Raw genomic sequence first — 17,657 nt, 5'->3', positions numbered from 1 at the left:
TTGTCTTAACTTTTCTGAGAGTTTACATTTTTTGGTTATCCAAAGCGTTCATTCACACACGAGTGTTTTCCTTCTATCTTTATTTCTCCTTTTTCGATTTCTTGACGCCATTTCACAGTTTCTTACAGAGTCTCATCATAACTGGGACTAAATTAAACTCTTATACCGGACAGTTGTAGCAACAATTCAACACGGGCACATACTTATTCTAGGATTTTTGATAACATACTGGAAAGGCGCAAACTTAGATTGAATTTTAAATGCAAAAGAAGGAACAGGGGACGAAAAATAAACGCGAACATTATCAAAACGTTGGCGTGGATTACGAAAAATCAAAAGTTAACTAGTATAACCAACTATTTTAAATTTACTGAAAGGAACTAAGTATTATTTCATAAAGATTTTTTTTTTCTTTTTTTTGGGATTATCTAACTGGTCGCTTAATCTTCTATACCTATAAAAATGGATTTCTGTCTGTCTGTCTGTCGGTATGTTCCTTATAGAATCGAAAACTACTGAACCGATCGGCGTGAAAATTTGCATTTAGGCGTGAAAATTTGCATTGTAGGATTTTTGGAGTCGAGGAAGGTTCTTATGATGGTTAGAGACCCCTCCCCCCACTAAGAGGGAGGGCTCCCATACAAATGAAACACAAATTTCCTCATAACTCGAGAACTAATCAAGCAAATGGAACCCAATTTGGCATGTGGGGGATTTTGCAGGCAGGATTTTTTTTGTGATAGTTTGAGACCCCTCATTCCTGTGGTAGGGGAATAAGAACTCTCATAAAAACAAAACAGAAATTTTTACGTAACTCGAAAACTAATCGAACTCGAGAAATTTTAGACTCTTCCATAAAACATAACAGACAATAACAAGACCACAAAAAACTTTCTGCAGCCCCCCGCAGAAATCAGCTCTGTCTAGGTTGATTTGTTTTCCTAGGTCTACTGACCTCTATTACTTTTCCTGACCTCTATTATTCAGTTGGGTCCGAACGAGCGACAACGAGTAAGGAGAGGATCACCCCGAGGATCGAAATGGTACTTTTCATGAAAAGGTTTTCCGTGAAATGGGACATTCCGCGTAAGGTTTTTCGCGAAATGGTATTCTGCGAAATGTTATACAATCACGGCGAATATTTAAGTGCTATCCGCTTTATTCTATCTGGCAAAGTAACAGGGGGATTGTTTTCTACTTTATTGTGAAGAAAAATTGAAAATTTGTAAATTAAACTACCCATGCTCTCATAGTGACGTAACATCCAAAATGAGTTATCTTAGGTTGAGCTCCTCAGAAACTTGCTAAACTCGAGATTGTGTCAGATTCACGACCTCAAACATCAGTTCTACCTGACGAGACAGGCAATGTCGCCCACTTAAACACAGGTAGAGTCCCAAGCATAGCTGTCACATAGGGTTCACAACGAACATTGCATGGATTATTGAAGATTCTAGAAGACAACTAGTTGCTTCTGGTGCTGATGGACAATTTAATGTATATTACCGCCAGAAGCAAAGTATTGTCACTGCAAAACTGGCTATCTTCAATGATCCACTGCTCAGGATTGCTAATAAATTTATCAGAAAATTTAACAAATCAGGAAAAAAGTACCAATCCGGCTTCCTATGTCGGAAAACCGGCCTTTTTGCAGAATTGACCGGCCACCGGCTTTGCTGGTGAAACACCGGCCGGGCCGGCCAAAAACCGATCACTTGGCAACCCTACTGTCACACCTATGCCCGCAGGCGGAGGCGTTCCGACCCTGCGCAGACTCCATGAACTGACTCTCTGCCAAAGGCTGGAATGCCATATTTTAAATATAATGATGATGATAATGATGATGACGATGATGATGATAATGATGATGATGAGAAGAAAAATGATAGTTCGAATTTGTAAATGTGCTTTGGACTTTTTGTACTACTTGAGTTAGACTAATCTCATATTTTTATTCCTGACCTTGAAATGCGGCATACTTGAGTTGTAAAATGTAGTATAGTGAAGTGGAGGATTCGTCAGCCCCGCCTGACACCGGTCATCAACCGCGCGCCCGCTTTCTATTTTCTAACACAAACAATGACAAATGAACTAATAGGAAAGACAAATTTCGGAGCATTGGCGGTTATCAACTTATCAGGGCAAATTGAATCTTTCATTCCCCCAGCATTTATGCACTGTCCCAAGATACAAAGTAAATTGAGCGCAGTATAACCCGGACGTTCGCGGTAGTCGACAGAAGTTTTAGAGCTTATAAAGCTTTATAGAGACGCACCCGTCTTCCAACCCTCTAGGCCAAAGAGCTAGTGCAGTAAAGCTGTGAGCTTAAACGTCTCTCTAAGACTCAACCTCTCCCTATCGACAGACCCCGCGGCCGGCCATCAGAGCACAGGTCAGCCACGGGGCCAGTGCAAAAATCCTACTGACTATCTAGCAGCACCGCCCAGCCGAGACTCGAACACACGACACGAATTGACCTAATTTTCCCATCTGCACCTAAGCACTTCTATTATTATACCCGTAATCATTGTAGAGTGGTCCTTCGGCATCCAACAGGATCTGGTATCCCGCTTACATCCCCTTACTAATCCTAAGCCCCCGATCGACCCAAGACCCAACCAATCCGACATTTTTCGGAGATATTTGTGACAGCTGTGATAAATAGGGATGAATCCCAAAAACATTCATCTAGTAATTATCAGAGATCCCCATACTGGCCTTATTCTTAAACGGAATAAAAGCACTTTCTGAACAATGCAACAATCGCATTTGGTAAATTTTTACCCCGAGTTCCACTTAAAATCATAAAAGTATTTTGACATATAGGGTAGATGATCCATTAGTTGCGCCACTAAGCACAATATACCTTCATTTTGCTTGTTTATTGAGGTATATGCTTCCATTAATGCTTGTGGGATATAAATTTATCAAATACAAGGTATTTGTCACAAGGCAAGACAATTCGTTGACTTCAAAGCCGCATATGATACCATCGACCGGAAAGAGCTATGAAAAATCGTCGACGAGAACAGCTTCCCCAGGAAGCTCATCAAACTGAATAAATCTATGGTGGATAGTACCCAGTGCTGTGTTCGGATTTCGGGTGGATTTTCAAGTTCAATCACACCGAGTCGAATCACACAGAGGGTTTCGTCAAGGTGATGGTCTCTCATGCCTGCTGTTCAACATAACGGTACAAGGTATTATGAACCGAGCGGATATCAACACGCGGGGCACGATCTTCAACAAATCTAGCCAATTCGACTGCTTTGCTGATGACATGGATATTATCGGCAGAAGTCTAAAACAAAGTACATGGCGGCCAGCGGAACCAAGGCCGACCGGACGCGGTAATGTAACGATCGACAGCGATGATTTTGAGGTAGTCGATGAATTTGTCTACCTTGGCTCACTGGTAACGGCGGACAATGATACCAGCCGTGAGATTCGGATGCATATTATCAGCGGAAGTCGTGCTTCCTATGGGCTCCACAAGCAATTGCGGTCGAGCAGACTAAGTCCCCGTACAAAGTGCACATCCTGTACAAGACGCTTATTAGACCGGTTGTTCTCTACGGGCATGAAACATGGACAATGCTCGAGGAGGACCTGAGGGTACTCGCTTGTCAAAGCCGACTCGGTAACCTTACGGCTACGGAGCCCCCTTTCGTTTTTGTTTTTCGTCTTCGTCTGTTCTGTCTGCCATACGGCCACTTCCGGGCCTCAGGGAGATTTTGTTCCCTGTTCCATGCAGGTACGGAATTTGAAAGAACTTGTCCAGGACAGGAAATCGGTTATCTATCGTTATTTTGTCGAGTGCTGATGTTTTTTGTCATGCGACAAACGATGTTTCAAACAAACTTCAAATATTTAGCAACAATAACTGAAAAAGGGACGTCGTGGTCCCCCAAGGAACACCGGTATATCTCCGGAACCATGTGACCTTTGACCATGATTTGTAGATATTATGAAAATAGAAAAGATTTTCGTGAAAATTCCCAAATTTGGTGAAAAAATATTGAACGATAAAAAAAATTACGACCATTTTAGCAAATTTTCGGGTGCTAAAATTATGTAGACCCTAGAGGGGTCAATCTGTTTTGGCCCCTCTTTTTTCTTTGCTCTCCGAGTTTCTATTGTTTATCTTCCGTTTTTCGTCTTTTTCTCTCCAGTGTTACCTTTCGTTGGGTTGTTTTTCCTGTTCTCCTGTGTTCCGTTTAACTTCCTTTTCCCATTTTCCTCGGTTCCATTTTTTCGAATTTTCTTTTTCTATTTCGCAATTCTTTTTTCCCTTTTGCTTATTCTTGTTCTTTGTTCCGTTTTCTCATTTTTAGTAGCAGACTGAACGGCCGCAACTATTTCGAGAAATCTATATTGGTAACCATTTTCCCTTTTCTGTCACGTTTTTTTTTCATTCTTCTTTTTTCTGCTCGCTGTATTTTCGATCTCTTCTTTTCCTGTCGTTTTTTCTTCATTTAATGTTTTTTATTAAAGGTTGAGGAACGTTTGGTGAAAAGAATGGTAGACTGGATGAAACAGCAAAACTTCGATATGGGGCCAAAAATATATTGCGTAGTTCAATTGCTGAGTGGGACTCTAACCCAGTGTTACCCAGTGACTAAAGTGTTAGTCTCACATCTAGTTTCCGTTCCTCCAGTCGAACCATTCGTACGCACACACAAACGCTCCACCCGCCGATGTTAATTATTTTTTGTCGCCGATTGCTCTTTCTGCTTCTACCACGGAGAAGATAGACTATTATCGACTGCATTGTGGTAGAAGTGTGGCAGTCTGGTGCCGACCGTCGATCATTTAATGTATCCTTTTTATATTTTAAGTCCTGTTTTTCTCATGTTTTCCACTCGGTTTTCGTAATCTTCTTTCCGAATTTCCATCTTTACTCTTGCTTTTTCCTCTTTTCGCTACCAGTCTTCGTTCCTTCTCGTTTTCGTCTCCGTCTATTCCACTTTTCCTCGTACAGATGTTCTGTTTTCTTTTATTTTCTGCCACGTTTGTTCTGTTGTCGGCTTTCTTTTTTCACTTTGCTTTACGGGTTTCCCCTTTTACTCCCACTTTTTCTATCCCGTTTTACCCTTTTCTTTGGTCTTTTTGTTTTTTTTTTTCTGTCACATTTGTTTGCTTGTGCCATCCTATGCCTATTCTTTCTTCTTTTATATCCCGTTTGACCTTTTTACCCGTCTTCATGGTTGTCTCTATCGGCATTCTTTTTCCACTCTCCTAATTTTTCTTTCCCCAATGAGGATTCTCATGTTTTCTATCCCCTATTCCCTTTATTGGTTGGTCGTTTTCCATTCTTTTCTCATTCGTTTTTCCTTTTTTTCTGCCCGGTTGTTTCCTCCTTTTCTTCTTTTCCTGTCCCGTTTTTCCTCCTTGTCAGTCCTACATTTCTTTTTGTTTCGGTTTTCGTCTTTTTTCTTTAGTTTTTCTCAGTTTCAGACCTGTTTTTAATTTAACTTTATCGTTTTTATTTTTCCTGTCTTGTTTTTTGTCCGGTTTACTTCTTTTCGATTTTCTGTTTTTCCTCCTTTTCTAGGACGTTTAATTTATTTTTTCTGTTTTATCTCGTTTGTCTTTTATTTCTCTTCATTTATCTCTTTATCTATTCTCGCGTCTCAATTTTCCTGCTCCCGTATTTTATCCCTTGCTATCGTTCGTTTTACTTCGTTTTTGTTTCATTTTTTCTCATTTTGTGTCCAGTTTATCCTTATTTTCTTTATCTGGTTTCCTTCTATTAACTTATTTTTCTTCTATTCTGTTTCTGTTCTGTTTTTTTTTCTATCCAGCCGCCTCTTTTTTGCCTCGTGTAATTCTTTTCCACTTTTTCCTATTTCGACGTCCCGTTTTCCTTCCTATTTTTCACGGTTTCATTTTTCTTTCTGTCATGCCAGTTTTTCTTCGCTTTCCATCTCGCCTTTTTTGTTTCGCTTGCTGTATCCCATTTTTCCAGTATTTGTCACGTTTTCCCAGTGTTCTTTTCCGTTTTTTTCCTTCAGGAACAGCAGAAGACAGACTACTTCTAATTCTACTTCTACATGGTTACATTAATAACCGCATTATGCGAAATGAATTTATGTTCGGTTCTCACTGCATTGTGAAGAAGCGATGATTGACTAAAGTGCGTATTCAATAAAAAGCGAAGTTTTGTAAATTATGCCTATCGTCCATTATGCCTAACGTCCATTATCCCTACCGTCTGTATTCCTAACGTCTACTCAAATGTAAATACATATCAAAAAGAGAATGTATTTGTATGCACTGCCATAATCCGGAACTTGGACGGTGTTTCATGAAACTTAGAAACAGATGTCCCTTGACATAAGGGAATCAAAATAGTGTGGTTGATAAAAATACAAGAGGTGGTCCCTAATTTAAGGAGGAGGAGGTGCAAATGATGATAAACGACTCTGTTCGCCTTGTCCTTGTTTGTTAGGATGGCCTTTGACCAAATGGAGGTTCAACAACAGAGCTGCCATAAATACAGATATTTGTGCATGCATAAATTTGTTCGAAAACAGACACTGAGGAAGCCTGCAAGTCGTGGGCTAAATACGCATCTGTCAAGAATAAAATATACATAGTAGAATTAAATTGGATAAGTTTTCTTTTTATTTAATTTCCAGGTTGAACAAACATGGGACATGGGATTGGGATTGGGATTGGGGATGGGATTGGGATTGGGATTGGGATTGGGACTGGGATTGGGATTGGGATTGGGATTGGGATTGGGATTGGGATTGGGATTGGGATTGGGATTGGGATTGGGATTGGGATTGGGATTGGGATTGAGATACATTTGCGAAAAGCATGCCAAAATTTCTCAAATCTGTTAAATGTTTAATGCTCAGTGTTTGAAAAAGTTAACGCCACTCCAACCATAAGAATTCTCAGAGATTACGTTCAATCGATTGGTTCGTTCCGTATATAAATACAATTGAAGTAGGCTTCTAAGTTATGATAAATATACTTACACCGCAACAGGTTCTTTAAATTTGCCACATTGTTGAATCTGGAACATGAGATCTCCTCCATTTACATACTCCATCACAAAATATAGCCGATCCTATAGAAACCGAAATACGGTACCAAAGAAATAATCTCAATAGCAATTGTTTCCCCCCAAAAAAACACTACCACCCAACTTACCATCGTTTGGAAGCAGGAATGCAACTGCACCAAAAATGGTGGCTTATTGGACAACGCTAGGACCCGTTTCTCCACCATGGTGCACTCGACGTCATCGTCCTGGATGATGATGTCCTTCTTGAGAATCTTAATCGCGTACAACTCGTCCGTTCCCTTCCGTTCGGCTAGCATAACCTTACCGAACGAGCCCTTGCCGAGGACCATCAGGAAGTTGAAGTCCGTAGCCCGTATCACATCCTTCTTGCCCATGTTGTGAGGAACATCTTTGTCGCCGAGCACCGGCATCTTCTTGGAAATTGATGTCTTCTGCGAAGGAAACGATCGACAATATTACAACAAACTTATTAGGAATCTTCTGAAATCCAACTCACTCTCATTTGGCTCTTGAGCTGCACCAGATCGGTACCCTCCTCCGGCACCGGAACGTTATAGTATTCGCCTTCCTCCTGGGTGAGCAGCTTGAACCACCCGTCCACGGGATTCTTCAGTATCTCCGAGATACCGAACGATAGCGAACCCATAAAGTCGTTCCGTGAGGTACGATCCCAATCCCAAACCTCGATCAGAACGCGGCGATCCTTGTCCTCCGCCTTGAGCTCGCTGCGGAAGGTACGTTAGAGTGGAGCTGTGCAAAGAAGACTGGTTGGGTTACTTACAAGGTTAGTGTTTCATTCCACACCGGATTCAACGACGCCCGAATGGTCTTGGTTTTCTTCTTCACATTGTCCGAGTCTGGAATCAGCTTGATCTTGACGTACGGATCACTGGAGCCGTTCGGATCCATCGGGATCAGGTTGCGGCCCTGTTTCACTGGAATGAAATGAATGGGTGAAGATTAGAAAACGTAAACATTTTTGCAAGTATTTTTCCTAGTAATATAAGCAGGTTGATCATACTATTTATCGAGCATGTCGTTCCAATTCATAAGTGGGATCCAAAGAAACTATCCGTGAAATATTTTCAGTGTACCATAACACTGGCATTACCGGTGCTGACAGACTGGTAAACAAAAACTAGTATGTATAGAACAAGGTAGGCCATGCTTTGCAACTAACGAAAACAATTTTCGTGGTGCTTTTCAACAGAGTTAGTGAAAATTAGTTAACAATAAAATAAATTGGTGATTTTGTTTAACAAAAGATATAAAAAGTTTCACCGTTACTTATTGGCAAATTGGAGAAGATTTTACAAACAGTTATTTTGTTGATACTTTGAAATCTGAATCGACCAGCAGTGAAAAAACATTTTGAAATCTTAGTGAATGATGTTCATAATGAAGGAAAAGAACCTCGTTCAAGTGTAAAATTTTAATTCTCTCAGGTCTGTAATAATGGTAAGTTAAACATTTACGATTATAAAGAGTCATAAATAGCGGTCCGATCTCTATCTAAAAACTTCTCGCCATGATTGCCAAAATATGATGCTGATTTCTCATCTGTAAATGTTTGCATGATTTTCTGATCCAGCTTTAATTTTCATAAATGGAATTAAAATGACTGTTGTTATTATTAGTTTCTGCACCTGTTCCTGCCAAGAGCAAGTGTATTATATTTCAAACGGCAGCGCACTGACAGCACCTGATATGCATGCTCTGTTCTCGTTTCTGTGTGGTACAATTTTATTATTCAGACTTTTCTTCATTTTCCAATAACATAAACCCGACCTCTGGATTATAAAAAAACAGAACTCTTCCCCGAGAAAAAAAACCTTTCCAGCATAGCACCACGAACTATCATAGCTCAATTGCAAAAAAAGAGTATCGAGTGTAAAACATGGCGCACTAAGCTGCTTCCCCAAGAGAAGTTTATCTCGCAAATTATGTGTCATTTGCATGCATTCGATGCACTCTGCTGCGGTGACGCCTGCTGTGATGAAGGGGATGCTTCCTCATCGAAGCAAACGGTGCAAAAGCTATGTCGTTTGGTAAGTCACATATGTATTGTCGCTGGCGCTGAACGACCGACAATATTTTTCGCGTTGCTATTCAAAACGACTTTTATCAAATATCGGAAAATATGCATTCCCGTAACTGCTGATTCAAAACGGTAAAGGAAATAGAAAATTGAAAAAAAATAGTTTATCTAGAGATAATCATATCTCTAATAAGAGCTAAGTTCGCTGAAAATTTCAATTTTCAATCTTGTCTATTGCGTACCTCTTAGAGCCCTTTAAGCACTAGCTCACACAGTTCTGTAGGTGAAAGCTTTTGGTAAAAACACTACCTATAATCGGTTGCGTGGCCTAAAATGTATAAAAGTTGAGCAACGTGAGCGGAAGAGTTGCACTTTTTATGCCTGGGGTTGCAGAAGAACGAGCCGTCTTTAAAGGGAAGCTTTTACAGAATAATCAATCAATTTTTATAAGGTTGTTTTTTGATTAAACTTCATTGAGGTTACTATTGAGATTGAATCGATCATATGAATAAAGGATGATATGATCTAAATTTGGTTGATTTAAACAACCTGAACAGCACTCATTTTGTAAATGTGTGAACGCAGAAAGATGCCTCTAACTTTATTTTGATATTTGCTCTACAGTGATCTCTATTTAGTGATTCAGATTCCGATTCATCAGGGCTTGTTCCAGCAGCATGCACATTTAATACATCTTCACTGTCATCCATTCTACTTCGGCTGAATCGCAGTTCTTCGCTGACCCCGGAACGCATGATGTATGGCATTATGGAGGTCCTTTCCTCCCCTGCTTCAGTCGAGCGCTAAACTTCAACAAAATACTACTCCATTTAGGTCCAGCAGGTAATTCATCTAAATTGTTCGAGCCATCCCCAGTTATTTTGGCCCTAAAGTCGCGGATTGGGAGATGGGTTTCCAGTATCCCTTCTCAGGCAAATATGGTACGTTTCGCCTATGTGTACTCTATCTAGCTCGAACACGTTACCGCGCTCTTTAGAGCCAGACTGAACCGCTGTGTGTTATAAGCACGCCTGTCGATGAACTGGTGGTCCTCGGCGTCTTAAATTTTTCGTGAAATGGTAGATTCCTTCTGATGAATTTGTATATAATCACCCATATTCTGTATTTCGAACGAGTTGAAATATTTCGATCGACTTGGCAAATATTTCGTTCATATGAAGATCTTTCGTTCGAAACGCTGCTTTTTCAAACGAAATGTCGAGCGAAACATAAACCTGTTCGAAATACAGAATAGGAGAGATCCAAAATAAATGAACTCATCAACACACAATTCAATAGTCACTGTACGTGGGAGAAAAACGTTGCTTTCTCTGGATCCTATTCCTACCGTATATTGGTTTTCGACGCATTGATTTGTTACCCAGTTGTCCTAGCCTCCGTTTTCAGTGTGGCATAGGTTGCCTTCGCCATCCCAAGGTTTCAATAACGGTATTAAATAACATACAGAACAGTCCATCCCCTTGCCACAACCCTCTGAGTGTCCAGTGAATCCAGTGTCCAAAGTCCAGAGTCCAAAGTCTAGAGTGCAGTGTCCAGAGTCTTTAGTTTAGAGTCTCGAGTTAAGAATCTAGAGTCTTGAGTTCAGAGTGCAAAGTACAGATTCCTGGGTCCAGTGTCCAGAAATCAGAATCCATAGCCTAGAATTCAGTGATCAGAATTCAGAGTCCAAAATCCAGTGTCCAGAATCCAGATTCCAGAGCTCAGACTGCATACTGCAGAGTCCACAGTCTAGGGTACATATTACAGAGTCCACAGTGTAGAATCCAAAGTCTGGGATTTAGAGTCCTGAACTGAGAGTGCAGAGTTCAGAGTCCAGAATCCAGAGTGCAGAATCGAGAGTCCAGGATCCAAAGTTTAGAGTTCACAGTGCAGAGTATAGAGTACAGAGCCCAGAGTCCAGAGTCCAGAACCCAGAGTCTAGCGCCTAGAATCCAGAATCCAGAGCCTAAAGCCCAGTGTCAGGGTCCAGAGTCCAGAATCCAGCCAGCAACTAAAATCCATTTTCCAAAATCCAGAGTCCAGAGTTTAGGCTCCAGAGTCCATAATACGGACTAACACGAAACTTTACCGAGCATTCTGTAAATACGTTTTAGCGTTGTTGATACATCATATTCATCGAGTTTACAAAGGCCTAAGCTAGCTTGCTTGAATCTACCTATTCGTGACGTCACAACCTGTTCATTAGGGATTTCCATTTGTGCACTTACATGCTATCTCCAACATAACTTTGTGGCTTTTGCCATCAGCAACTCTCTGAAACCATTTCGAACCGTTCCGACGTACGGTTCCGATTACTCCAGGATTACTCTCAAAGCGGATGATGATCTAAACTCAAGCTTTCAAACCACGTTGGGTGGTGTTATGGGAAATCGTCCCTTCTTTGAATTTCCGTGAGTGTCGTGCGAAGGGATTCTAACGGGTGGTTTTGATACGCCTGGCAGCGGCGAGAGGAAGTTCTAGGGTGGCCGTTTCCACACTGTACAATCGGTGCTCGCAATTTATGCCTAGAAAAAAACCTACGTGAACAGTAGGTTTTCTGTTCACCACACAGAATAATTACAAGTCTTGTTCTAATTCTCAATTAGACGACTCTCGGCTTACCAGCCCAAGTAACAATTTGAGTTTTATTGCACTCCTATAACGTTATTTATGACCAGTTTTGGTCGCAAAAACCATCATAAGAGTGTAATAAAACCTTCAATGTTACTTGGGTGGTATGTCAAGGTAGCTTAGTGCAAATAGTTCAGGGGGTGATAGAGGACCATATTTGATGAAAAATATCCTTCTACGCATATGGTTAAATCTCAATCGTTACAGAGTTATTAAACATTTTTAGTTTTCGATTCTGTTTGCCCTAAAATCGCTCTAGTACAAAAACTATACCAGCTAGCTCAATTCTGTTACTTTCATTCGAAAGCTGAGATTAAAATTTGCTCTTAAACCTTTGTATTAAAATTTGCTCTTAAACCTCCTACTTTATGAAATGTAAATGTATGTCTAGAAGTCATACCGAAGCTTTATTTAAAATAAGTTTTCTCTTGATTTATTCACTTCACTTGTCAGAACATCACTTGCTCGCGTATGGCTGTCAACGTTCAACATCTAAAGCAAGATTCCTGCTCAACTGCTGTTGATGCTGATTTTTTTTATACGCGTCGTTCCGTGATCCATCACACGCACTGATCTAGTGTGCCATGGGTGACGTATGAATTAGCGCAGTTTTCAGATACCAATTCAACACCCAATACGATACGTTTAAAATTAAATTGCGACGAAGTTAAAAGAGATAGGTGTTTCTCGTCAAGGAACGAATTGTAGAACGGTCCTAGAGCTTTAAATTGGTGGATAAAAATAATCAACTATATTATGCTTTTGTAGATGAAATTTGATAAAAACATCCAAAAAACACGCATTCGTAAGCTTTTTGCTTCTGAAAAGTTACTACATTTCATAAAGTAGGAGGTTTAAGAGCAAGTTTTAGTACAAAATTTTCTCAGCTTTCAGAATCAGAACTGAAGGAGTTGACAAAAGAAGGGGGTCATAACAGGGTGAGGCTCAGAAATGTTTGCACGGTTCTCCTATAAGCAGGCTTCATTTTCGGTTTTTTGCTCAGTAGATGCTCATTTGACTGCAGCACCTCAGCGAAACAAAATTCGAAAAAGCAGTGTAAAGGGCAATTGTAAAGCTAATTATTATCTACATTATTGTTAAAGAAAGTATAGTTTTATCTTTTGTATTTACGACGCTATGCGATTGCTACCCCGTTGGTAGCCAAATGAGCGCTCTTTTTGCTACCAACGGGGCAGCAGCGTCATAGTGCCGTAAATACAAAAGATAGAACTACACATTTCTCAACAATAATGTAGATAATAATTAACTCTACAATTGCCTTTTACACTACTTTTTCGAACTCTGTTGTGTTGAGGCGCTACAGTCAAATGAGCATTGAGCAAAAAACTGAAAATGAAGCCTGCCCATAAGTGACGGTGGGACAAAAGGGGGAATTGATGACCGGAGGTTGCTGACAGGAAGGGGGGAGTAATGCCCTCATGACTGTAACATTTTACAACAGAAAAAATCACAATACGAAACAGTAAACCGCAATGCTCGCAGCTGTAGGTTTGTCAAGTGTAATTACACGGTATTACACGGAAAAAATACTTCTCAAATGACCTAATGTACAGTGTTAGTCACACCTAGTACATCATAAAAACACATTTGAAATCTTCCTACCACCCCCAAAATTTCAAGTTATTACAAAAAAACGTTTTTTGGCTAGGTGTACACTTACTATCATGAATAACTCGATAATTTTTCAAGCAATTTTAAGAGTTTTATACATTTTTGGAAAGCTTAGAGGACAAGCTTTCAGAATATATACATATTCACTATGGTTCTACAAAAGTTAGACGAGATTTTTTCAATTAAATATGAAATTTAACTACATAAACGAAATTTTTCTCACTTTAGGGGTCAGTTGACAGACTGTCTGTCTGTCTGTCTGTCTGTCTGTCTGTCTGTCTGTCTGTCTGTCTGTCTGTCTGTCTGTCTGTCTGTCTGTCTGTCTGTCTGTCTGTCTGTCTGTCTGTCTGTCTGTCTGTCTGTCTGTCTGTCTGTCTGTCTGTCTGTCTGTCTGTCTGTCTGTCTGTCTGTCTGTCTGTCTGTCTGTCTGTCTGTCTGTCTGTCTGTCTGTCTGTCTGTCTGTCTGTCTGTCTGTCTGTCTGTCTGTCTGTCTGTCTGTCTGTCTGTCTGTCTGTCTGTCTGTCTGTCTGTCTGTCTGTCTGTCTGTCTGTCTGTCTGTCTGTCTGTCTGTCTGTCTGTCTGTCTGTCTGTCTGTCTGTCTGTCTGTCTGTCTGTCTGTCTGTCTGTCTGTCTGTCTGTCTGTCTGTCTGTCTGTCTGTCTGTCTGTCTGTCTGTCTGTCTGTCTGTCTGTCTGTCTGTCTGTCTGTCTGTCTGTCTGTCTGTCTGTCTGTCTGTCTGTCTGTCTGTCTGTCTGTCTGTCTGTCTGTCTGTCTGTCTGTCTGTCTGTCTGTCTGTCTGTCTGTCTGTCTGTCTGTCTGTCTGTCTGTCTGTCTGTCTGTCTGTCTGTCTGTCTGTCTGTCTGTCTGTCTGTCTGTCTGTCTGTCTGTCTGTCTGTCTGTCTGTCTGTCTGTCTGTCTGTCTGTCTGTCTGTCTGTCTGTCTGTCTGTCTGTCTGTCTGTCTGTCTGTCTGTCTGTCTGTCTGTCTGTCTGTCTGTCTGTCTGTCTGTCTGTCTGTCTGTCTGTCTGTCTGTCTGTCTGTCTGTCTGTCTGTCTGTCTGTCTGTCTGTCTGTCTGTCTGTCTGTCTGTCTGTCTGTCTGTCTGTCTGTCTGTCTGTCTGTCTGTCTGTCTGTCTGTCTGTCTGTCTGTCTGTCTGTCTGTCTGTCTGTCTGTCTGTCTGTCTGTCTGTCTGTCTGTCTGTCTGTCTGTCTGTCTGTCTGTCTGTCTGTCTGTCTGTCTGTCTGTCTGTCTGTCTGTCTGTCTGTCTGTCTGTCTGTCTGTCTGTCTGTCTGTCTGTCTGTCTGTCTGTCTGTCTGTCTGTCTGTCTGTCTGTCTGTCTGTCTGTCTGTCTGTCTGTCTGTCTGTCTGTCTGTCTGTCTGTCTGTCTGTCTGTCTGTCTGTCTGTCTGTCTGTCTGTCTGTCTGTCTGTCTGTCTGTCTGTCTGTCTGTCTGTCTGTCTGTCTGTCTGTCTGTCTGTCTGTCTGTCTGTCTGTCTGTCTGTCTGTCTGTCTGTCTGTCTGTCTGTCTGTCTGTCTGTCTGTCTGTCTGTCTGTCTGTCTGTCTGTCTGTCTGTCTGTCTGTCTGTCTGTCTGTCTGTCTGTCTGTCTGTCTGTCTGTCTGTCTGTCTGTCTGTCTGTCTGTCTGTCTGTCTGTCTGTCTGTCTGTCTGTCTGTCTGTCTGTCTGTCTGTCTGTCTGTCTGTCTGTCTGTCTGTCTGTCTGTCTGTCTGTCTGTCTGTCTGTCTGTCTGTCTGTCTGTCTGTCTGTCTGTCTGTCTGTCTGTCTGTCTGTCTGTCTGTCTGTCTGTCTGTCTGTCTGTCTGTCTGTCTGTCTGTCTGTCTGTCTGTCTGTCTGTCTGTCTGTCTGTCTGTCTGTCTGTCTGTCTGTCTGTCTGTCTGTCTGTCTGTCTGTCTGTCTGTCTGTCTGTCTGTCTGTCTGTCTGTCTGTCTGTCTGTCTGTCTGTCTGTCTGTCTGTCTGTCTGTCTGTCTGTCTGTCTGTCTGTCTGTCTGTCTGTCTGTCTGTCTGTCTGTCTGTCTGTCTGTCTGTCTGTCTGTCTGTCTGTCTGTCTGTCTGTCTGTCTGTCTGTCTGTCTGTCTGTCTGTCTGTCTGTCTGTCTGTCTGTCTGTCTGTCTGTCTGTCTGTCTGTCTGTCTGTCTGTCTGTCTGTCTGTCTGTCTGTCTGTCTGTCTGTCTGTCTGTCTGTCTGTCTGTCTGTCTGTCTGTCTGTCTGTCTGTCTGTCTGTCTGTCTGTCTGTCTGTCTGTCTGTCTGTCTGTCTGTCTGTCTGTCTGTCTGTCTGTCTGTCTGTCTGTCTGTCTGTCTGTCTGTCTGTCTGTCTGTCTGTCTGTCTGTCTGTCTGTCTGTCTGTCTGTCTGTCTGTCTGTCTGTCTGTCTGTCTGTCTGTCTGTCTGTCTGTCTGTCTGTCTGTCTGTCTGTCTGTCTGTCTGTCTGTCTGTCTGTCTGTCTGTCTGTCTGTCTGTCTGTCTGTCTGTCTGTCTGTCTGTCTGTCTGTCTGTCTGTCTGTCTGTCTGTCTGTCTGTCTGTCTGTCTGTCTGTCTGTCTGTCTGTCTGTCTGTCTGTCTGTCTGTCTGTCTGTCTGTCTGTCTGTCTGTCTGTCTGTCTGTCTGTCTGTCTGTCTGTCTGTCTGTCTGTCTGTCTGTCTGTCTGTCTGTCTGTCTGTCTGTCTGTCTGTCTGTCTGTCTGTCTGTCTGTCTGTCTGTCTGTCTGTCTGTCTGTCTGTCTGTCTGTCTGTCTGTCTGTCTGTCTGTCTGTCTGTCTGTCTGTCTGTCTGTCTGTCTGTCTGTCTGTCTGTCTGTCTGTCTGTCTGTCTGTCTGTCTGTCTGTCTGTCTGTCTGTCTGTCTGTCTGTCTGTCTGTCTGTCTGTCTGTCTGTCTGTCTGTCTGTCTGTCTGTCTGTCTGTCTGTCTGTCTGTCTGTCTGTCTGTCTGTCTGTCTGTCTGTCTGTCTGTCTGTCTGTCTGTCTGTCTGTCTGTCTGTCTGTCTGTCTGTCTGTCTGTCTGTCTGTCTGTCTGTCTGTCTGTCTGTCTGTCTGTCTGTCTGTCTGTCTGTCTGTCTGTCTGTCTGTCTGTCTGTCTGTCTGTCTGTCTGTCTGTCTGTCTGTCTGTCTGTCTGTCTGTCTGTCTGTCTGTCTGTCTGTCTGTCTGTCTGTCTGTCTGTCTGTCTGTCTGTCTGTCTGTCTGTCTGTCTGTCTGTCTGTCTGTCTGTCTGTCTGTCTGTCTGTCTGTCTGTCTGTCTGTCTGTCTGTCTGTCTGTCTGTCTGTCTGTCTGTCTGTCTGTCTGTCTGTCTGTCTGTCTGTCTGTCTGTCTGTCTGTCTGTCTGTCTGTCTGTCTGTCTGTCTGTCTGTCTGTCTGTCTGTCTGTCTGTCTGTCTGTCTGTCTGTCTGTCTGTCTGTCTGTCTGTCTGTCTGTCTGTCTGTCTGTCTGTCTGTCTGTCTGTCTGTCTGTCTGTCTGTCTGTCTGTCTGTCTGTCTGTCTGTCTGTCTGTCTGTCTGTCTGTCTGTCTGTCTGTCTGTCTGTCTGTCTGTCTGTCTGTCTGTCTGTCTGTCTGTCTGTCTGTCTGTCTGTCTGTCTGTCTGTCTGTCTGTCTGTCCCATGAACACCCATGAACTCCTCACATCACAGTTGAATTTGTGGCAATACGAAGTTTGTCGGGTCAGCTAGTTGAATATAAAATTTTAACTTGAATTTGAAATTAGACTAAACTTACAAAACGGATACAGCGTTGGACTGAATATTTGATTTGAATTTAGATTGATTTGAGTTTGAAGTTTTATTGCAATTCGAACTGAATAGTGGACTGCAAACCGGATTGTATTTGTGCGTGAAATTGGATTGGATTTTGGATTTGACTTGAAACTGGACTTTGAACAAAATGGACTCAAAGTTAGAGTTAAAATCGGATGTTAAGGTGAAGGTCGTCAGAGGTTAGCGGCTTTTTTTACTGATTTCAGTACTTGTTTCCACTATCGTTTTGTTTATGCTAAGTTGCTAGTAGTAGGTAATAATCTGTTATGAACAATTATGAAACATAGAATCGCGTATCTATATTATTTTGAGCTATATCCGACAGTAATTCTATCACTTAAAATGTAGTTTACGCTAAATTTTTTTATCACAGAATTTTATAAGTATATTTTCGACACTTTACGACCGTTAATTTAATAGTGAAAATTATTGGCCAATTTCACGCTCAACGTAAATATGGCATCACTCCCGTTTCCTTAGTAACGTATCAACAACGACGGTCGCGAATTCGGAATTGCAATCGAAACGAAGTAAAGTTTTTCATATCAATTCAAGTCA

The 17,657-nt window shown here is 41.7% G+C and overlaps 1 protein-coding gene across 7 annotated transcripts in view; it reads right to left on the bottom strand.

The window, feature by feature from the left end:
* LOC128738468 (protein kinase C, brain isozyme) overlaps positions 1–17,657 on the bottom strand; it is a 212,907-nt gene that overhangs the window by 19,816 nt on the left and 175,434 nt on the right. For all 7 annotated transcript variants that reach the window (XM_053833644.1, XM_053833640.1, XM_053833638.1 and 4 more), the window contains 4 exons: positions 7,821–7,974; positions 7,536–7,764; positions 7,165–7,470; positions 6,990–7,081 (listed from right to left, as the gene is read on the bottom strand). In XM_053833644.1, the coding sequence (XP_053689619.1) occupies positions 6,990–7,081; positions 7,165–7,470; positions 7,536–7,764; positions 7,821–7,974 (781 nt within the window). The remainder of the gene's footprint in view (positions 1–6,989; positions 7,082–7,164; positions 7,471–7,535; positions 7,765–7,820; positions 7,975–17,657) is intronic.

Source organism: Sabethes cyaneus, chromosome 2, assembly GCF_943734655.1.
Source record: "Sabethes cyaneus chromosome 2, idSabCyanKW18_F2, whole genome shotgun sequence".
NCBI lineage: Eukaryota > Metazoa > Arthropoda > Insecta > Diptera > Culicidae > Sabethes > Sabethes cyaneus.
The sequence above is the reverse complement of the archived record's forward strand: the minus strand, read 5'-3'. Positions and strand labels throughout refer to the sequence as shown.